Source organism: Aspergillus eucalypticola, assembly GCF_003184535.1.
Source record: "Aspergillus eucalypticola CBS 122712 chromosome Unknown BO83scaffold_28, whole genome shotgun sequence".
NCBI classification, from domain to species: domain Eukaryota; kingdom Fungi; phylum Ascomycota; class Eurotiomycetes; order Eurotiales; family Aspergillaceae; genus Aspergillus; species Aspergillus eucalypticola.
Genome location: NW_020290302.1, coordinates 321021 through 342704, shown reverse-complemented (window position 1 = coordinate 342704; position 21684 = coordinate 321021). Strand labels below are relative to the sequence as shown.

General features: G+C 53.5%; 4 protein-coding genes across 4 annotated transcripts; 3 read left to right on the top strand and 1 right to left on the bottom strand.

The window, feature by feature from the left end:
* Positions 1–479: 479 nt before the first annotated feature.
* BO83DRAFT_321506 (cytochrome P450) lies at positions 480–2137 on the top strand (the record flags this gene model as incomplete). Its single annotated transcript, XM_025527857.1, has 2 exons — positions 480–585; positions 654–2137. 2 exons carry the CDS (start codon positions 480–482, stop codon positions 2135–2137), a joined length of 1590 nt encoding a protein of 529 aa, XP_025384387.1.
* A 1010-nt stretch (positions 2138–3147) lies between these two features.
* Positions 3148–5297, top strand: BO83DRAFT_453539 (NADPH cytochrome P450 oxidoreductase family protein; the record flags this gene model as incomplete). Its single annotated transcript, XM_025536911.1, has 2 exons — positions 3148–4107; positions 4158–5297. The coding sequence occupies 2 exons, from the start codon at positions 3148–3150 to the stop codon at positions 5295–5297; spliced, it is 2100 nt and encodes a 699-aa protein (XP_025384386.1).
* A 416-nt stretch (positions 5298–5713) lies between these two features.
* Positions 5714–10514, bottom strand: BO83DRAFT_321381 (putative ATP dependent RNA helicase; the record flags this gene model as incomplete). The annotated part of the gene is made up of 10 exons (XM_025527851.1): positions 5714–5920; positions 5982–6312; positions 6374–6587; positions 6637–7021; positions 7070–7211; positions 7261–7393; positions 7496–8037; positions 8084–8977; positions 9030–9690; positions 9749–10514. 10 exons carry the CDS (start codon positions 10512–10514, stop codon positions 5714–5716), a joined length of 4275 nt encoding a protein of 1424 aa, XP_025384385.1.
* Positions 10515–10872: 358 nt separating this feature from the next.
* Positions 10873–21405, top strand: BO83DRAFT_368362 (60S ribosomal protein L19). The gene is made up of 10 exons (XM_025529823.1): positions 10873–11014; positions 11114–13185; positions 13248–13932; positions 13987–14181; positions 14239–18063; positions 18124–18695; positions 18748–19301; positions 20182–20451; positions 20584–20734; positions 20862–21405. The coding sequence occupies exons 1-10, from the start codon at positions 10894–10896 to the stop codon at positions 21009–21011; spliced, it is 8595 nt and encodes a 2864-aa protein (XP_025384384.1). The 5' UTR covers positions 10873–10893; the 3' UTR covers positions 21012–21405.
* The last annotated feature ends 279 nt before the right edge of the window (positions 21406–21684 follow it).

Here is a 21684-nt window from a genome sequence, read left to right as displayed (position 1 = left end):
GCATGGGGCTCCTGTCAAAGCCTGTGGGTCCAGCTGATCCTCGCGAATTGATTCCATCGCATTTGCGACCGGCAAACGCGCGAGGATTATTACTCTGTCGGTGGTGGCGGGGCACAAAAGGGAAATTCTCTCCGTCCTGGCTGGATGACCCTGAATGGTAGTTTTATCCGGCGTCATGCTGGAATGACATGGCAGCTGTTACACCAGCCAGGGACTCACGATGTCGTGGGCATGGTGGAATGCTGGGGGAGTCGGTTTCTGCGGTTCACGAGGATGGGTTAGTTCATCCATCCATCCATCCATTCCCTTCTCCTCCCGGTTTACCTGGGGTTATAAGTAGCTGCTCTCCGGACCAGAGAGCTTGCTGGTAGCAACCAGGAACCTTTGATATTTGAACCTTGTTCATCATTGACATTCAATTACTCGATCTACTGTGTTTCTCTTGTCCGGCTCTATCGTGACGCCCCCAAAGAGCAACCATGTGGTCACTTTTCACAATCGCCCCTTACGCGTTCTTTATCGGGATCGTGGGGATCTCCTACTTCCTGGTATGGCCGTTTGTGCAGTATATCAGAGACCCCAAAGGTATGTTTATACTTGTGTATATGGCAGGCTATCCACAGAATCCAGGTACTGACTAGCGACTGTTCCAGGTCTCCGAAAATACCCTAATCTTACACCAATCTCCGGCATGTCTGCCATTCCGTTCATGCTCATGGCGTCCCGCGGGTTCCGGTCGCGAGAACTGCAGGAGCTGCACCAGGAGAAGCCGGTAATCCGTACCGGACCCAATACGCTCTCCTATGGTGATGTGCGCGCGATCAAGGACATTTACGGCCATAACACCAAGTGCATCAAGGACCCATCCTACATCGTCACGGCGGGCACGCATTACCACTTAGCCGATGTGGTGGACAAGGGGGACCATGCGCGGAAGCGTAAGGTTCTGTCATCCGCCTACGCTCTTAAGAACCTTGAAACATGGGAGCACAAAGTCAGCGACAAGGTTGAGAAGGTGGTGGCCCACTTTGACAAGGTGTGCACGGCCGCTCCGTCTGCGGCTGTGGCGTCCGGCAAAGTCGCGCCGGACCCCAAAGACCTGACCGTGGATTTCCGCGCCTGGACCAACTACTTCACGCTGGATGCTATCGCTGATATCGGTCTGTCGGAGAAGCTGGGCTTCTTGGACCAGGGCAGCGATGTCTGCATAGCTGAGCGGAAGGATGGGTCAACGTACACTGTGAATCTCCGGGAGGCACTGTATCCCACGGCCCGGAAGCAGTCGCTTATCCTCTGGAACTACGAATGGTACCCGGTGCTGAACAAGCTGGTCAACGTGATCCCGTTCTTCGGCCGGATGCAAAAATCCTCGGACAATTGGGACAACATTGTGTGGCGACGCAGCATCGAGCGCCTGCGACGGTATGAGGCTGGGGAGAAGCTCGATGACTTCTTCCAGGCGCTGATGGAGGATAAGAACGGCCGGGCCAACAACCTGGAATGGGGCGACGTGGTGTCGGAAGTGAACATCATGATGAACGCAGGCAGCGTAACGACGGCGATCGCGATCGCCAACGTGATGTACCAGCTGCTGCGGAATCCGGAGTGCCTGGCTAAGCTCCGGGAAGAGATCGACGCAGTGCTAGACGCGGACGATGTCGTTGCGCCATACGACAAGGTGAAGCACTTGCCGTATCTTCGGGCATGCCTGGACGAATCACTCCGGATCTTCCCGCCAACGTCGCACGGGCTTCCGCGCGAAACGCCGGAAGAGGGGATGGAGATCCTGGGCCAGTGGGTGCCGGGGAAGACAACGGTCAGTATGTCGGCCTATGTTGCGCACCGCGACGAGCGGGCTTTCCCCAAGGCGGACCAGTACATCCCGGAGCGGTGGTTGGGAGAAGAAGGCAAAGCGCTGCAGCCGTACTTTGTGGCGTTCTCGGCGGGGGCACGGTCCTGTATCGGGCGGAACATCTCGTACTTGGAGCAGACGAAGATCCTGGCGTCGCTGGTGCATCGGTATGAGTTTGCACTGCCGCACCCCGGGTGGGAGCTGAAGCGACTGGAGACGATGAACTTGATTCTGGGAGATATGCCGGTGAAGGTGTGGCGACGGCAGGTGCCGGCCACCGATTAGGAAAATTTTTCTTCATATTCATCTTGTTCCTAGACAGGCTAGACTTTTTTTTTGTTCTCTCCTCTTTCTCTTCCCTTCTTCGTGATGAATGATGAAAACAATGGTAGCGATATTGCACTAATTCCTTGGTGCTGGATGGTATAGTCCGTAGTTTCTCACTAGTTTCCTTGGTAGACACTCAATCCGGTAGACACTCAATTAGCTAGCCATGCATATCAAGCATGTAACTACGTCGAGATAGTCTCACGAGGGATCGTCGTGGGACCCCGAGGTGTCCGGCCAGACTGGTCCGGAACCATCGGAGCGAGACCGATGCGTCCGTTCCGTGGGGGAAAGCTATGCAGCATGCTACATCCCTTTCATCTTTAGTATAGTATAACGAAAGAGGAAAGGGATCTAACGCCCCGAAAGCCGACTGGGGTAGAAAGTGGAAAACGTGCGGGGGATAGATTGATAATAGTTAAGATTGATTGCTTTTTTGGTCTGTGCTGTGCGGGGGGGAGGGTTTGAAGATGGAGAGGGAAAGAAGTAAAGGGACCGCGGGGAAAAGTAGCTGGATCGGGTATATTGGGACCGAGAGGGAGGTTAAATTGGGCTAAACTAATCCGTATTGGATAATGGATGAGGCGAAGACATGCAGAAAGTTGGATGGGCGAAATGGACAAAGGTGCCGCCTGCCCCCAAATGGGGTAATTTTCCCCTCGGGGAACATTGCCGCTTCTTTCTCCATCTTCTTTCTCTTCTTTGGGATCCCCAACTTTCTGCTTCTGTGTCTGCATCTGCTTCTTGCTCAGGTTTACTGCTTCTCTTGCCTCGTGTCTCTTGCCTTGCGCCGCTCTTATCTCCACCATGTCGGTCATTGGCGCCAATTCATCCATCGGAAATCATGGTGTCACGGCCTCTCATGGATCGATTTATAGATCCAGCAGCTGCCCTTTCGTCTTCTACTAACCTCCAAACTACAGAGTGGCTGGTTCTGCTCAGTGCACTTCATCCTCATCCTCATCATCATGACCTCCCCTCTGTCTCCATGGCAGATATCACCAGCCCTCTGGCAGGAGCTGACCAAAGTCCTCACTCCCACTGGAGCCGCCGACTATGCCGCCCTGACTCTCCTTGCCATGGCCGGCACGACCTACCTGTCGCGCGGCATCCTCTGGGACCAGCCAGACCCCTACAACTACCTCTGGTATGAACGTCCCCAGCTGAAGATGGCCGGTTCCGCCGGCCCCAATGCCCACCAGGAGACCCGCAACATTGCCCAGAAGCTCGAAGAGGCGGACAAGAACATCGTCGTCTTCTGGGGATCGCAGTCCGGTACGGCCGAGGGCTTTGCCCATCGCTTGGCGCGTGAAATTGCCCTCCGCTTCCGTCAGGGTACCCTGACGGCGGATCTGTCGGATTATGACCCGGAGAGTATCTCTCAGATACCTCAGTCCAAGCTGGCGATCTTCATTCTGTCTACCTATGGCGAAGGAGATCCCAGTGATAATACGGCTGAGTTCTGGGATTGGATTCACAAGGCGGAAAATGTCTCGCTGGCCAATGTGAGGTATTGTGCGTTTGGCCTGGGGAATAGCAACTACAAGTTCTACAACCGCGTCGTGGACGTCGTCGTTCAGGCGCTGGATGGTCGAGGCGCAAAGGCCCTCATGCCCGTTGGTAGGGCTAATGATGCCGAGGGAGCCACACAAGAGGACTTTATCAGCTGGAAGGACGAGCTGTTTGCCATGTTCAAGTCCCAGCTCGGCTTCGAGGAGGGTGAGATGCAGTACTTGCCCACCCTATCCGTCGAGGAAGACGAGTCCCTGGAGCCTATTGACCTGAACCACGGCGAGCCAGATGCCCGTGATGCTAGCAGGGCATCTGCACAATGCTCCCCCGTGCGGCCAGTGACTATCTCCAGTACCCGTGAGCTCTTCCAGGTCTCAGACCGCCACTGTCTACACATGGAGTTGGACCTGTCCAGTGTCCCCGAGTTCACCTACAAGACGGGCGATCATCTTGCCATCTGGCCTAGCAACCCGACGCAGAGGTCGAGCGTCTCCTCCAGGTACTGGGCCTTACGGCACGCCGCGAGGTGCCCATCTCCATCAAATCCCTCGACCCGGCCACGAAAGTGCGCATCCCCACCCCCACGACCGCGGCAGCCCTCTTCCGATACTACCTGGAGATCTGTGCCCCTGTGAACCGCGACACTGTTCTCAGTCTAGCACAATTCGCACCCACCCCCGAAGCAAAGGCCTACCTCCTCCAACTCGGCCAAGACAAAACCAGCTACGCCAACCTCCTCAACTGCACGCACGTCACCCTCAGTCGTCTCCTCCAACTCGCCTCCCCAGACAACGCCTGGTCCGCCCTACCCCTATCCTACCTGGTCGAGACCCTCTCCCCCATCCAACCCCGATACTACTCCATCTCCTCCAGCAGCGTGCTCTCCCCCCGCAAACCCTCCATCACCGCCATCGTCTCAACCACCCCTATCCCCGAAAACCCAGACGAACTCATCCACGGCATCACCTCGAACTACCTCCTCGCCTTATCCCAACACCGCACCTCCCCATTCACCCCCCACCCATACGGCCTAACCTACCACCTCAACGGACCCAGCAACGCCCTCAACAGCGAAAAGGTCTTCGCGCACCTCCGCAAAAGTAAATTCAAACTGCCCCGCACAGGAAACACCCCCCTCATCATGATCGCCGCAGGCACGGGCCTAGCCCCGTTCCGGGCCTTCATCTCCGAACGTCGCCAACTGCAGCAGATTGGTCGCGAAGTGGGACAGATGATTCTCTTCTTTGGGTGTCGGCGTCCAGACGAGGATTATATCTATAAGGAGGAGTTGGAGGCGTTGAATGAGGGGTTGGGTGGGAAGTTGCGCATTGAGACGGCGTTCTCGAGGTATGAAAATGGGGGAGTGAAGAGACAGTATGTGCAGGATAAGATTGTGGAGTGTGGGGATGAGGTGGTGAGGTTGTTGGTGGAGGAGAGGGCCAACTTGTATATTTGTGGGAGAGCGGGGATGGCGAGAGAGGTGGAGAAGAGGGTTGGTGGGGAGATGTGTAGGGTTAAGGGGTGGGAGGAGGGTGATGGGCAGTGGAATGAGTGGTGTAAGGGGTTGAAGAAGAGGGGAAAGTGGCAGGAGGATGTTTGGGGGTGATCAAACACTTCAATCTTTCTTTTTCTTCAATGATATCGTTATGTCATTTGGTTATGAACAAAGTCTTTTGGTTTTATGTTGGAGTTAGAGTTTATATCCATCTATCGAATTTCATATCATATACATTCATCTTCTCATCCCATCCTCCTTCTTATTTTCACCACCATCCAGTCCTTATACATACATACACGCATTTCATTCATCCATACAAACCCAACCCATTTCAAATCAATTCAACCCAACCATAAACCCAATACAATCAATCCCAATTGTCCAATCCTAGTCTAGTAGTCCAGAGGCAAGACAAGCAAACAAGCATCGTCCAGAAAGCTAAACCCAAAGCACACATACATACATACCAACCCACCAAGCAATCCAAACCCAACCAAAGACAAATAATCAGGGTAGGCAGACGACTACTTCCTCACCTGAGCAAAGATCATCTGCCACAGACCCAGCCATTGCTGCTGTTTATACGACGGCACGCGGTGCGGCTCACGGAACGTATTTTGTAGGATCTCGCGCAGTCTCGCGCTAAGGGTCTTCAACGCGAGCATGGATTTCCAATCGCGTAGGGAGAAGCGGATGCGGTTGGAGTCGATGGATATGACGCCGGAGTACATCTGCTCCCAATTTTCAATGTTATTAGTATTGATCTCAAATTGTCAGGAGGTATTGGGGTACCTTAAACTCAGCCTCTCCGCACAACAACGCAATAGCGAAATCATCCACAGCGGTCGTTTCAAACGCATTATAATTCTTATTCCGCCCCTGCATGATATGGTAATAAGACACCCATTTTATGGCCGATGCGTCGGCTTGCTTGTTCACCGAGGTGGGGTGCAGTGTGACAGCTTGGTTGTTGGCGACGTTGCGCCAGCCTTTGCCGTCACGGGTGAGCAGTTTCGGGTAGAAACTCCAGGCAATTACAGAGTTGACTATGGTATCGTTGGCGCTGTTGAAGTCGTATTCTTCTGGGATGGTGAAGAAGTTGCGTCGGTTGTTGGATCGGGAACTGTGTTTTTGGATAATTGTTAGTAGGGGTTTTGGGCATGATGGGGATGGGGAGAGGATACCGGTTGAGGAGTGCTTTCTGGGATGGGTCCAGCGTTAATAGCCCTGTGTCGGCAATTGATACAATCAGCTGCATTTTTATGTCCTCGATATTAAGCAGTGTTTGCGAGCTGAGGAAGTTCTTGCGGCAGAAAGCGTATTCGCTCACGCCGGGTGTGTTGCGGGCGCGCTTCCACGCGCAGTAGGCGTTATATACCGTCAGCAGGTCAGAGTCGCCTGAATTTTGTTAGTGATAAGTAGAAAACAGTAATTGGGAAGTACCTACCCTTGCGGAAGGACAGTCGAGCAATGTCCTTTTGGGTGTTGGAGCCCATTGTGTTCACAAATGGCGACTTTGAAGACAGAATAGCGGCGATGCTGACGGCCGCGTCCAAACAGCGGAAGAATGCGCCGTGGATGATCAACTTTCCAAGGAAAACGTCCAGCGGCAGCTTAGCCAGCTGCAGACCCAGAGGGGTCAGATTCTCCGCGTTTGTTAGGGCCTTCACCTCCTTCAGCGAATCGATGGCCCGGCGAATGTTCTTGGATGACGGCGGGTCGAGCGCCTCCAGCAGCGTCGGTTCCACTTCACCCAGCTTGCAGATCTTGACACGCAGCACAAGATCTTGGAGAGACAATCGGAGCATCTCGGGCGTCTGCTGTTCTGCGAGCTACAACTAGTCAGTATCAAATGTTGCAGCCATGGTCGCTACACATACCAGTTTATCGTGGCGATGCTTCGTAAACAGGTGGAAGCAGATACCATTCTGCACACGACCAGCTCGTCCACGTCGTTGCTTCGCATTAGCGCGCGAAATAAACGTTTCGACGAGCCTAGATAGCTGACGGCGTTCATCAAACCTGGGCAAGTTAGCTACTTCATCACTCAATCACGTTCTCCTCTACTAACCTCATGCTCTTCTCTTTGCCCGCATCAATCACCGCAGTAATATCCGGGATGGTGATACCTGTCTCTGCAATATTGGTGGCAATTACAATCTTTCTCATACCCTCAGGAGGAACTACAAAAGCCTTCTCCTGATCTTCGCTAGCGATAGATGAATGCAGCGCATGCACAATCCATCCCTGCTGGAAAGTCGGGTCCGACAGGATCTCATCGTTCAGCCGACGAATCTCCGCCATACCGGGCATGAAGATAAGGATGGCCTTGCTGTAGTGTGTCATGTCAGGCGACGAAGCGATCTGCACAACCAGCCGCTTGATGAGCTGGTAGTCCAGGCGATATTCGTCAAAATTTGCCACGGTCTCCTTGGTTTGCTTAGAATATCCATCAAGCGAAGTCATCAGGCTGCCGGCAGTGTCGCCCTGCGCCGTCTCCAGCGCCAATTCGTCCGTCTCCTCCTCCACAGCGTTGGATTCATTCTCCAGCAACCGGTAGTTGGTCATCTCGATGGCATCCTCTAGAAACTTCATTTCCACAGGGAAAGTCCGACCTGGGATATTCAGTACCGGAACACCGCCAAGATAGGTGGAGAAGCGCTGCGCCTCGAGTGTGGCCGACATCAGAATTAGCTTCAGATCGGGCCTCTTTTGCATCAACCGCCGAAGAACGATGAGGAGGAAGTCGCTATCAATCGAGCGTTCGTGGACCTCATCGAGAACAACATGAGTAATATCGCGGAAGTCGTCAGGGCGCTCAAGCATTCGCACCACCACTCCGGTAGTCCTGCCAGGGTCAGCTCGTTCCCAAGTTCACAAGGGTGAGAACATACGCGAATACAAGCCTCGTGGCTTGGCTGACTTTACTCTCCAATCGGACAGCAAAGCCAATGAGCGAGCGCGCCGTTCCCACATCGTTCTTATTCTCGCCTAGTTCTTCGCTCACTCTTCGGGCAAGGGAAATGGCCGAGATCCTGCGAGGCTCGGTCACATAGATCTTGCACGGTCGGCCTTGCTTCATTTCATGCTCCAAAATAAACGAAGGTATCTGCGTACTTTTTCCGCTTCCTGTTTCACTGCAGATGATAAGTGCACGATGTGTGTCAAGAGTATTGAGAATCTCGTCGCGGAAATTCCAGATGGGCAGGTTCATCCTGCCCTGAGCCATGTACTGGAATGAGGCCGTAGACGACTTTTCTGTCCAGATCCGACTCAACTCCTCGTCAGCCTCAGAACTGTCCTTTACGCTGGCTCCCCGTACTGGGGATTCCGGCTTGCTAGAAGTTCCGTTTCGCTTCCGGAAGTTATGCGACAAGACAACATCATCTTCAAAGGCCCCATGGTTATCCTGTATGAGGTTCTTCAGATCTTTGACGGTCTGCTTGTCAGCTTCGTCTTCCTGCAACTTCTTCGCATTCGCAAACTCCGTCCAAAGCTCTCGCCACACCGCTGGAAGGCGCAGGTATGCTTTTCCTTCTTTGGAGTTCTGCGGGAATAGGATGAAAAGAGCAAGAGTGGAAACGAAGGATTCCGCTTGCTGAGAGTTTGGAGTCGCCACCGAGTCCATCGAGACGAATGTCGCGTAAGCGTTCGAGTTATGTGTGGTAGTGTCCCAGACAAAAGGGAAGGGAACCTCTTGAGGTTTGGACCATCTTACTTCAAGAGCTTGTCTGTTCGAATGCGACGAAGCGGACATGTCCTTGAACGTGATCTTGCAACCCGTGTCCCTACCCAGATGACTTAGTTGTCGATCATCCCCAGCTTAACTGCGAGACATACCTTGCTTTGCACGTTTCTTCTAGCACTCGCCGGGGGCTAAGTCCAGTCCATTTTCCGAATTCGCGCACTTTGACAGATGCCTTTTTTAATTCCTCCGTTATCACACCGAGTTCCAGGACAGGTTCCTCATCTTGGAACATGTCGCCTAACAAGTCTGTAGCCTCTTCATTGTCAAGCGGCTGTGCGCCATTCTCCGGTTTCGTTTCCGTTTCCTCTGGTTGCTCTGCATTTTGAGCTTCCTCTTGAACAGGCTTCTCTTCAGGCTGTGAGCGCCGGACAAAGGCCGCCTCTTTGCGTAGATCGTCAAGTTTCTCTCTCCACTTGTATTCGGCCTCATGCTGGTCAAACAGCACATCATTTTCAATGCTAGTAATTTTGCGTTGCAACCTCACGACCTGAGGGTCTTGCTCGGCTTCAGCAGGCTTACGGCCTCCCTTCTTGCCCTTCTTGGGTTGGTCGAATAGCTCCGGTCGCAGGCCATACAGGCGAGTCTGGAGGTCCAGATACTTTGGAATGAGCGTGTCAGGGTCAAGGGAGCTGTCCGAGTCGTAGGGGCTCGATTGGAGGGCAGGGCTCGGCTCCTTTACAGGGCTTTTGGGCTTTTTCACTTTGCTATTATTTGGGCCCGAACTTGGGGTGGAGGATTGTGATGGCTCACGATCTGATGTCAGTCAGGTTAGCCATCCAATCCTTACGGGATACCAGGCACCTAAGATTACCATTTATCCAAGATATATGTCTATCCAACTCATTGCGCTGCTGCGCATTTGTCTGCATGTAAGAAGGCAATTCCTTGGGGGTGCAATGCAAGGCGAGCCAGTCTAGAGCCTCATCCAGGTTGCAAACCACCTCCCTATTGGATGTGGCAAAATTACCAGAAAAGTAGAGAAGCATATGCTTCAGAGCCTCGTTTACTTTTTCTTCCGGGAAGCCGAGTTTAAGCAGGGTTTCCTTCAGGGTCCAGAGTCTCATATATAGTTCTTCCTCCGAGACAGTTTTCTTCTGACCTCCCGAATCCCGTCCGGGTAATGGACTGAGCTCTCGCTCTTCCGTCTCAACCAGGTGCATGATATTCTGTAGCACCTCGGTGGGAAGCCACTCCATCAGGTTTATAGAAACGGCTTGTTGCCGGAATACTCTGCGTTCAGTCTCCAACTTGGTGACTTGGCGGGCGGCATCACTTCTGCACTTAGAAGCATATTTCTCAACCAAGAGTTGAAGTTCAGCTTCCTCCAAGTGTTTCTCGAGTTCTTCGGGAGTATAATTCTGCAATGAAGGGGCGGCTTCGCTTTTGGAGTCTACCGCAGGTTGCTGCTTTCCCTCGACGGGCGTCGGGCGATCACTTTCGGACACGGACTTGGAGTCTGCGGTAGAGACTGGAGTTGACGATTCAGTAGGCTTGGGTTTAGATGGCACCGAGACCGTGGCAAATCCTCGAGCCGGATTGGAGGCGGGCTTCTTCTTTTTCCTGTTGTTAGGTGGCATGGTGGTTGAGTGAGATTGAAGGAGGGGAAGGTGGGCTGCTGCAAGATTTCCCGCCGGGGCGGACAAGGAGAGAATGCTCTAAGGATAGGAAGTGAGGAAGGGTATGTCTAGAATCATTAGTGAAATTTCAAGGGGAAGAGTGAGCAAATAAAATCAGAAAGAGTTGAGTTGGGGAGTGTATGAGGGAAGAAATGGGCGAGATTCTTCGTCATGGAGGAGGAGAGACTGGCGGGTCCTCCGACTCACAGCCAGCAAAGGAAGGAAGGCAAGGCGGCGGAGCTTCCCCCACAACGCCGCAAAACTTTTATGACAACATCCGCGGCCCCATTCGTGCCCATTGCTCCTCACGCCGGGCATGCTTCAGGCCACCTAGACTATCATGGACGATTTTCCATGGGATCAGGTGGAATCAGGGGACCTGGGGAGTCTGCAGGTCGTTCTCTTCTCGAGTTCGACTGCTCGCAGAATTCGCGCTCTCCAGGACCTCCGTGACAGAATCGGTGCGTGAAGAACAAAAGCCCCTCTCTCTGACTCTCACTCTCTCACTTCCCAATATGATGCTCTCGTGCTCTTGTGCTCACTATCTGTCCACCAAACAGGAACTAGCCTACAACCTCAAACCTACCAGCCTCTAATCGGCCTTCTCTTCAAGACTTACCCTCGTTACGTCGATCGTCCCTCGCGGCAAGCCGTTCAGCAATGTCTCCGCTCGCTTCTCAAGGCGCCCGTCCCGACCGACGATCTGAAATACCTCACCCAGAAGTTACAGGTGGAGGCTGCTAAACCTGGCCTGGCGCCTGGTCCAGCCCTCGTTCTGTTGGAATGGTGCTCGGTGGTACTTCAGATCCTGGGAGGTGACTCCGAAACCCCTCTTTCTGCCGTTCTGGACACCATTGCGGTCGATGCAAAGGCCCTAGACATCTGTCTGGCCTCCAACCCGAGACCCGCAGTGAAGGCTTCTGCCCTCCGGGTTACGAGACGTGCTCTACGCGCTGCATTTTCCTCCACCGCTTGGGGTGAGGATGCTGTTCGTGAATCCGTCCGCCGGTTGACCAGCGACTCGACTACTGGCCAGAAGAACGCACCTTTCTTAGGGGTCATCTCCGGCGTCTGCGCGCGTCTTCCCGCCAAGAAGCCAGTCTTAGAAGGGGAAAAGAAGGCAATCATTTCGTTCTACGTCAAGGAATTGGCTGGTGCGAAATCCGCGCCCCCCGCTCACATCGCCGATGCATTGGGCGACTTTTTCGTCTCTTTCCTTAAGTACGATGACCTCGCTACCGAGTTGATCCCGCCCTTCGAAAAGGCTATGTTGCGCTCTCCCGAGGTTGTTTTCAATGGCTTGTTGCCTTCGCTGTGCGCCTCTTTGCCGGAGGAGATCGATATGTCCGAGCTTTTGCATTCGCGGCTGTTGAAGCACCTGTTATCAAGCATGAAGTCGAACAATCCAGCCATTAGACAGGGTGCTGTTCGCTCATTCGAGTCCCTTCTCGCGAAATCCAAGGACCAGGCCTTGCTCACCAAGATCACGAGCGAAGTCGTCAACCCTCTGAAGACCCAGAAGATCACCAATCCGGAACAGCGTGCGGTGTACGCTCAAGCGGTCGCTGCGATAATGCCTTCGGCCGATCTTTCAAAGGACGTGGTACAGGGCTTTGTTCCCGTTTTCTCCAGGGAATCCAATGAGGCCGCTCTGGAACAGGAAATCAAATCATTCTGCAAGCACCTGGCTTTCCTTGTCCAGTCTCAGGTGAAGGTCAGCGACGACGTCATCAATGCCATTGTGAAAGGATCTTCCGATAAGCGTGTTCCGTTCAAAAAGCTCTGGCAGCTCAGTGTCGGAGAGGTTATGTGGCAAGTCGAACCCGCGACTCTGGCCAGCACTAATGTCGAGCCCCTTGTGAACAAGTTCCTCAGCAAGATGAAAGAGCTGTACAATGAGGTTGCCGCCAACCCTCTTCCCTCTGCTCAGGGTGGCTCTCTGTCAACTGCCTATGTGTATCTCGCCCTTCTAGATCGCTCTTCCTCGCTGCAGAGCTTTGACAAGTCCGCATGGGAGGAAACTGTAGCTCAATCAATGGTGCTCAACCCGAAGCCGTCTTTCCTCCTCAACCCCAAGGCCTACTCAAAGTTGACCACCCAAACCGAGATCCAGTGGGCCGTGCGCGCACTTGCTGCAGTCACTACCAGTTCGAAGTTCGGAAAGGCTGAGGACGCAGCCAAGACCGCCTGGGCCCAGGCATTCATCTATAATATCGCCGCCCCTGGACTTCACACCAGTTTCCGGGATGGAGCTGCTCGGATCTTGTCAGAAATTCATTTGAAGGATGTGGCAGGTATGGGTCGGACAGTCACAAGTGCTCTGTGGTCCTGGATACTTTCCTTTAGAACTGGCGAGAAAGAATCTGCCTCGGTCTCTGCAGGACCAGAAAGCGAAAGGTTCCTCCATCTCGTTGTAAAGGCTCTGTGCCCTCCTGCTTCTAGTGTGCAGGGAGTAGACAACGTCACTGCTTCTCTGAAAGACCAACTCGTTGAGTTGCTGGTCCTGTGTCGCCCTGAGCTTATTCCCAGCGCATCCTGGATTACGTCTTGCTTGAGGACCGGCATTGACCCCGGCAACCTTGTGCGCGAATTCCCCGAAAAGTGTCTGGAGCAGCTGACTCGTCTGCATGAGGTATGTCGTGTGCCTATACTCGTCAAACGCAACTTAGGAAGTCCAAACTAATACTTTCTTAGGATCCTGTTCAGTCGAAAATCCCCCAAATCGATGCCGCAATCTGGAGTGCTGCGGGTGAATTGGCGTTCGTAGCACCTGATGCTATGGTTCCCCGACTGGTTGGCCAAATCCAGGACGATCTGGATACTTCGCGCCTGTCCAAGTTCACGGCAACTGATGTCGCTATCGCCCGTACCCCGGAGGGAACCATGTTCGTCGACGTGCTCAGCACGAAGTCCAAGCAGTCGAACTTTGATAAGAACACTAAAGACTACGATATCCTCAAGTGGGAGGAGGAGCTACGGTCACAATTGGCTGATAAGAAGGGCCAGAAGCAGAAGAAGCTTACTCCTGAAGAGCAATCCAAGGTCAAGGCCCAACTTGCCAAGGAGTCCAAGATCCGCGAGGAAGTCCTCCAAGTAATCAAGAAGATCGAAAGGGGATGCGGAATCATTCAGGGTCTCGCGGATGGGCCCGCCATCGACGCGGATGGCTGGATCAACCCCGCCGTGAGCTCCTTGCTCTCCCTGACTGAAGCCGGTGCAGGCTTGTACGCTGGTGATGTTGTGTCCAAAGCGTACGTTAAGTGCGCTGAGAAGTTGTCCTCGCGTCTCGGGCCTTTGCGGCCTTTCGTGGGTATTGCAACGCTTCGGGCTATTGGCAAGAGTTACCTGCCTCCGCAGATGGAAGCAGAGGCACTTGGACGTATGTTGTTTGATGTTCTGGCTATGTAGGAAGCTTGCACTAACTGATCGGCAGAGCTCGTAACAAGAATCCTTTATCGCTTGCGTTTTGCCTCCGAGCAACGTCCTTTCGAGAGCACGTCTCTGGCCTACGTTCTCCCCTTGCTCTTCTTGGTGCTCAGCAAGAACGGAATCGATGAACAGAGAGGTGATGAAGAGGGCGAGCAAGTCCTCCTTGCCTTGGAAGTGTTGTCCTTCCATTCGGGCTCTTGTGAGTTTACCAAATGACTGACGGAGTGTCCCTCAAGGCTAACGCATGGTTAATTAGTTGCCGACGAACGTCTTCCTCGTGTGGAAGTCCTGAAGATCTTGCTTGCATCGATGCAGAAGTACACTCAACACTACAAGCTCATCAAGGATACTCTGTTCGATGTTTGCAGGTGCATCTCGCCCAATATCACTAAGGATGAGCTGGACATTCTTCTCAAGGGCACAATTGTAACGGATGTGTCTGTCCGTACCTCGGTGTTGCAGGTCATCGAAGCTGAGATTGACCTGACGGATCTCGACTTCTCTGAACACATCTGGCTGGAATGCCATGACCACGTGGAGGAGAATGCTGAGATTGCCGAGAACATCTGGGAAGAAAATGCCCTGGAAGTCGACGACTCCTCTTATGATAAGATCATTCCCTATCTCTCCTCAAAGGATGCACAGCTTCGTGGTGCTGGCGCTCGCGCGTTGGCTCATGCAATTGCGGTGAACCCTTCGGTGTTTGACCGGATCTTTTCCGAATTGCAGTCCAAATACACGATTGAGATTCAGCCTAAGGTGCCCGAGAAAGATAGCTACGGTATGCCCAAAAAGATGGATGTCACAGACCATTGGGAGCTACGCAGTGGTATCGCCCTCGCTTTTGGGGCTATGACAAATCTTTTTGAAGGCGAGCAGATCGTCTCCTTCCTCCGGTTCTTGATTGAAAGAGGTCCTCTTATCGACAAGAGTTCCGCCGTCCGCGCACAGATGGCCGAGAGCGGCAGATCTGTCATTGCTGCCCGTGGGCAACAGAAGGTCGAGGAATTAATGAAGCTCTTGGAGACAACCTTGGAGACCTCCGACAAAGGAAGTGAGACGTCTGATCTTCTTAACGAGGCCGTTGTTGTTTTGTATGGTTCCCTGGCCCAGCATCTCAAGGCGGACGATCCGCGTCTGCAGACAGTCATCAAGAGGCTGCTGGACACTCTTCCTACTCCTTCGGAGAGTGTGCAGTCTGCCGTGTCGGGATGTCTGCCGCCTCTGATCCGCCTTTCGCGCCCTCAGAGTGGTGAGTACGTCCAAGAAATGCTGGATCAGCTGCTGCAGTCCAAGAAATATGCTACACAGCGTGGCGCGGCTTATGGACTTGCTGGTATCGTCAGCGGTAGGGGTATTGTCACCCTTCGAGAGTTCCAAGTCATGTCGCATCTGCGTGATGCCACTGAGAACAAGAAGGAACCTCATCAGAGACAAGGTGCTCTGTTGGCATATGAGCTGTTTGCCGCCGTTCTGGGACGGACTTTCGAGCCCTATGTCATCCAGATTGTTCCCCAGCTTCTGGCTGGTTTCGGTGATGTCAACCCCGACGTCCGTGCTGCCTGCCTTGATGCAGCAAAAGCTTGCTTCTCGAACCTTAGCTCGTATGGTGTCAAGCAAATTCTTCCCACCCTTCTCGATGGTCTTGATGACACACAATGGCGCAGTCAGAAGGGAGCCTGTGATCTCTTGGGAGCGATGGCCTACCTCGATCCCCAGCAACTCGCGGCAAGCCTTCCGGACATTATCCCTCCGCTCACTGTGGTCCTCAATGATACCCACAAGGAAGTGCGCAATGCTGCAAACCGCAGTCTTCAGCGATTCGGCGAAGTTATCAGCAACCCCGAAGTCAAGAGCTTGGTTAATGTACTTCTGAAGGCGCTCAGCGACCCCACCAAGTACACCGATGAGGCCCTGGATGCCCTCATCAAGGTGTCCTTCGTCCACTATCTGGATGCGCCGTCCTTGGCTCTTGTTGTTCGCATTCTTGAACGTGGTCTTGGCGACAGGTCGAACACGAAACGTAAATCTGCTCAGATCATTGGCAGTTTGGCTCACCTTACAGAGCGCAAGGACCTCACAGCCCATCTACCAATCATTGTTTCGGGCTTGCAGCTTGCTATCGTCGACCCTGTGCCGACTACTCGTGCGACCGCTTCCAAGGCTCTCGGTTCCCTTATTGAAAAGCTTGGAGAGGACGCTCTTCCCGACCTCATTCCCAACCTCATGTCTACGCTCAAGTCGGATACCGGAGCCGGCGACAGACTGGGATCTGCTCAAGCTCTTTCAGAGGTTCTGGCAGGTCTGGGTACAACCAGACTCGAGGAGACGCTGCCTACTATCCTACAGAATGTGTCCAGTTCCAAGGCTTCTGTTCGCGAGGGTTTCATGACGCTCTTTATCTTCCTTCCCGCCTGCTTCGGAAACAGCTTCGCCGCCTATCTCAGCAAAATCATTCCTCCTATCCTTGCCGGTTTGGCTGACGACGTCGAATCTATTCGTGAGACCTCTCTCAAGGCAGGTCGCTTGCTCGTCAAGAACTTCTCATCGAAGGCCATTGATCTTCTTCTGCCAGAGCTTGAGCGCGGTCTTGCGGATGACAGTTACCGCATCAGATTGAGCTCCGTCGAGCTGGTTGGTGATCTTCTCTTCAGTCTCACTGGTATCACAGCCAAGGCCGATGCCGAGGAGGAAGAGGAAGAAGCGGCTCAAGCTGGACAGTCGCTGCTGGAGGTTCTCGGAGAGGAGAGGAGGGACAAGGTCTTGTCGGCACTGTTTATCTGCCGCTGCGATACTTCGGGTATGGTCAAGAGCGCTGCTATGGCCGTCTGGAAGTCACTTGTTGCTTCTCCTAAGACGCTCAAGGACATGGTTCCCACTCTGTCTCAGCTCATTATTCGCCGTCTCGGTTCCTCCAACATGGAGCATAAGGTCATTGCTAGCAACGCGCTTGGTGACCTTATCAAGAAGGCTGGCGAGTCGGTTCTCTCTGCTCTGCTTCCCTCTCTCGAAGAAGGTCTCCAGACTTCGCCCGACGTGGATGTCAAGCAAGGTATTTGCATTGCTTTGAGAGAACTCATTACTTCCGCCTCCGCCGAGGCCCTCGAGGATTATGAGAAGGTTCTTATCTCGACAGTTCGGGTGGCGCTCGTTGATAATGACGAAGATGTCCGCGAGGCTGCAGCCGAGGCTTTCGACGCCCTGCAGCAGATCTTGGGCAAGAAGGCAGTGGACCAGGTCCTGCCTCATCTCTTGCTTCTTCTGAGAAACAACGAGGATGCGGAGCAGGCGTTGTCCGCACTTTTGACTCTCCTCACGGAGCAGACCCGCGCGAATATCATCCTCCCCAACCTTATCCCGACGCTCCTCACTTCTCCCATTTCCACATTCAACGCGAAGGCTCTTGCTTCCCTGGCCGAAGTCGCCGGCTCTGCCATGACCCGCAAGCTGCCTACCATCCTCAACTCCTTGATGGACGAGATTGTGTCCACTAAGGACGAGGCTCACCGCGAAGAACTGAGCAATGCCTTTGACACGATCCTGGTTTCGGTGGACGAGTACGATGGCTTGAATGTCATGATGAACGTCATGATTACTCTGATGAAGCACGATGACCATCACCGCCGTGCTACCGCAGCCATTCATCTCGACAAGTTCTTTTCGAATGCAGAGATCGATTACTCCAGGTACCACCAGGACCTGATCCGTGTCCTGCTCATCTCCTTCGATGACAGCGACAAGGATGTCGTCAAGGCCGCGTGGACGGCGCTCAGTGGACTCACGAAACATTTGCGCAAAGAAGAAATGGAAGTCCTTACCATTTCCACTCGCCAGACCTTGCGGAGTGTCGGGGTTCCGGGTGCCAACCTTCCTGGCTTCAGCCTGCCCAAGGGTATCACAGCCATTCTGCCCATCTTCTTGCAAGGTCTTCTGAATGGCAGCGTCGAGCAGCGTACGCAGGCAGCTCTCGCCATCGGCGACATCATCGATCGCACTGGCGCAGACTCTCTGAAGCTGTTCGTGACCCAGATCACAGGTCCCCTCATTCGTGTCGTGTCCGAGCGATCGGTGGATATTAAATGTAAGTTGCTCTCTAAATTTCTGCTTAAAAATGATGATCCGTATTAATTGGCTACATTAGGCGCTATCTTCTTCACCCTAAACAAGCTTCTGGAGAAGATTCCCCTCGCTGTCAAGCCCTTCTTGCCCCAGCTTCAACGGACCTTCGCACGTGGTTTGGCCGATGCATCCAGCGAGACACTGCGTAACAGGGCCGCCAAGGGTCTTGGTATCCTGATCACCCTGACACCCCGTGTGGACCCTCTCATTGCAGAGCTTATCACGGGTACCAAGACGGAAGATGTCGGTGTGAGAAACGCGATGATGAAGGCTCTTCAAGAGGTGGTAGGCAAGGCCGGCGCCAACATGAGCGAGGCATCGAAGAACGCCATTCTCGCTCTTATTGACGACGATGCCAGTGATCAAACGGATGCTGTCGCTATTACGAACGCGAAGTTGCTTGGTGCACTAGTGAAGGTCCTCCCGGCCGCCACTGCTGGCCCACTGATCAAGAACCGGGTCCTCGCTGCTACACCTTCCCACGCATCGATTCTGGGTCTCAATGCCCTGTTGGTTGAGGCTCCGTCGTCCTTGACGGAGCACTTCTCCGCGGAGACTCAGGCTATGATCTGCCAGGGTGTCACGAACAAGGATGTAAGTACTTAGGTTCCAACCCTATTCGAGAAATGATGCTAATCCTACGCAGCCTTTCATTTCCGACAACAGCGTCCTCGCTGCCGGAAAGTACCTCTTGATCGAGGATGAAAACCGCAACTTCGAAGACAACAAGGCCATTTTCGAGGCCTTGGCGCCTTGCATTCAACCCGGTACGCCGTCTGATACGCGGCGGTTGTCTTTGGTGGTGATGCGCACGGTCAGCCGGCTTCACCCCGAGTTGACTCGGCCTCACCTGGCCCTCTTGGCGCCACCGATCTTCGCCAGCGTTCGCGACGTGGTCATTCCTGTCAAGCTGGCGGCCGAGGCAGCATTCCTGGCGATCTTCTCTGTGGAGGAATCTGAAGGTGCAGTGTTCGATAAGTACATGGCCGGACCCGGAGCTTCTCTGCCACCGGGACCCAAGCGGAGCATGTCGGACTACTTCAAGCGTGTCGCGCTCCGTCTTGCCGCCCAGGCCCGCGAGCGCAAGGAAGCGGAAGGTGGACAAGGAGGGTTGGGGCTGTCCAATGATGAGGTAGAGGATGAGAGGGAATTGTGGAGCATTGGAAAGGTTGATCTCGGGGATGGGTCGTTTGGGGATGAGTAAGTGGTGTCGAGGTGGGCTAGACACTGAGACGATTTAGATCTACTTCTCTCTATCTGCTACTATCTATACCCTTCTGTTTGAGTAGGGGAAAGAGTTGGGTGACGTGGTCTCCAACTCCAATGATGAAAAGAAAAGCATGTTGATACATATTATGAGATGAGCAATGCATTTGTTTTGAGTTTCCGCGGGTTTTCCATGGTCGGTTTCGATGTCAGCCTCAGTCATCCATACGTAACTGATACAACACAAGTACACAAGGGGGAAATCACGTGGACCAGCCGGAATGGCGCATCTGCCCGAGTTGGTCCACCGCCGAGCGACGGATAGAAGACGTGTCGTGAATTGAGAAGGTGCACATCCATTAAGTGTGATGATATAGATAGTAAATTCCAATCTATACCACGTTCTAATCAGCCCAGAATCTGTAGCATGTTCCAGCTGGATGCTGTAAGGCGCCGTTGCGGCTCCCGGCGGTGTTCCCCGGATCGGGACAAGCGTCTGGGGCACGAACCCTAACAGAGGGTTTTGCTGGTCTCGCTTAGCAGACACAACCGCTTAGCTAATCAGCCGCCGTATCTCAAACTCCTCGCCCTGGGAATTCTACCCGTCGACGAGTGCAACGAACATCATCCGCCAACGACCGTCGATACGCCGACATCAAGATGTGAGTCCATCTCCAGCTCTTGATTTTTGCTGCATCAAGGGGGGGAATTACTGTTCGTCGCTGGACTGTATATCCTCCCCCCTCTTCCCCCGTGCACACGCCCCGGATTCGCCTTGAGATGGCGCTTTTTCGCAGCAGCAGCAGCAGCAGCAACAACCCCCCGATCGGTTTGGACTTCATGCTGACCGACTGCTTTTTTTTGCACCACACAGGGTCAACCTTCGCACCCAGAAGCGCCTCGCCGCCTCCGTGGTGGGCTGCGGCAAGCGCAAGATTTGGCTCGACCCCAATGAGATGAATGAGATCTCCAACGCCAACTCCCGCCAGACCATCCGCAAGCTCGTCAGCGATGGCCTCATCATCCGCAAGCCCGTCACCATGCACTCCCGCTCCCGTGCCCGTGAGCTCGCCGCCGCCCGCCGCATCGGCCGTCACCGTGGTCTCGGTAAGCGCAAGGGTACCAAGGAGGCTCGTATGCCCAGGTATGCACATTGTCCTCACCCTTGAGTGCCGTTGCAAGGATTTTTTCTCGGTCGCCCACGACTCAGCGAGATATCATCTGCGAAGGAAAAAAATGATGAAACGAATGTGTGCTGATGGATATCGGATTAAAGCCAGATCCTCTGGATGCGCCGCATGCGTATTCTCCGTCGCCTGCTCGTCCGCTACCGTGCCTCCGGCAAGATCGACAAGCACCTGTACCACGAGCTCTACCACCTGAGCAAGGGTAACACCTTCAAGCACAAGCGTTCCCTCATCGAGCACGTAAGTTTCGCCGCCATGTTGTTCTTTCGATATACCCTGGATACTATGAGACGGAACGGGTTTATATGATTCTTTTATTTGGACGATGAGGGAATAGGGGCTAACATGATCTCTTTCCCTACTACAGATCCAGAAGGCCAAGGCTGAGCGTCACCGTGAGCGCGTCCTCAAGGAGGAGATGGATGCTAAGCGTGCCAAGAACAAGGCTCTCCGTGAGAGACGTCTGGAGCGCAAGGAGGCCAAGCAGAACGCCCTCGTTGCTGAGGCTCAGGAGTAAATCCTCTCAGATAACGAACTTGGGCGGTGCGGAGGTTGAAACGCGGGAGGGAATCGATCAGCCCACGGACTTTGATCGACCACTCCGTGTTCGTTGCAGGTCTGGCTCGGTGGCTCGATTCATCCGGGACGGGGTTGTTTGGATCGTATCGGGAGCCTGGAACAGGGTTGGGGATCAAGGATATGCACCATCATCACCATCATCGTCATCCCCGTCTCTTCCTCTTCACGGGGAAGAGCATGTGAAAGGACCACGCAAAAAAAAGGAAAAAGACCTAACTGTTAAAGCAAAACAATGGCATGGCGCTTTGTGTGATACGAAATTTCCAATTTTTTTTTACTATTTCTTCATCCTTTTCGCCAACTTTTCTTCCTTTCCTGGACACGTGCAAAAAAAAAAAGAATTCGCCCTTGCACTGCTTGCTTGCTATCCGATATCAAATCCAGCCCAACTCCCGCCCGGATATAACCTGTCCCTCTTGCTGCTTTTCTCCCAAAGCACCCACTGCTTCTTCTTTCCTCTATTATTTACCTTTGCACTGAACATGTAATGTCGTAACGCACATCCTGAATATCATTCCGAGGGTTAACACACAACGTTGGTTCCTTGTAATGGTCCAGAACGTATATCTCTATGTAGTATCTACAAGGTGAAGTTATTGAAATCGCAGCCA

What these genes read in the sequence shown, in the direction of transcription:
- BO83DRAFT_368362 (XM_025529823.1), top strand. Translation starts at nt 10,894, where the DNA reads ATGGACGATTTTCCATGGGATCAGGTGGAATCAGGGGACCTGGGGAGT. An exon ending in GGACCTCCGTGACAGAATCG is followed by an intron (nt 11,015 to 11,113) that starts GTGCGTGAAGAA and finishes TCCACCAAACAG; the next exon opens with GAACTAGCCTACAACCTCAA. An exon ending in AGCGTTCCCTCATCGAGCAC is followed by an intron (nt 20,735 to 20,861) that starts GTAAGTTTCGCC and finishes TCCCTACTACAG; the next exon opens with ATCCAGAAGGCCAAGGCTGA.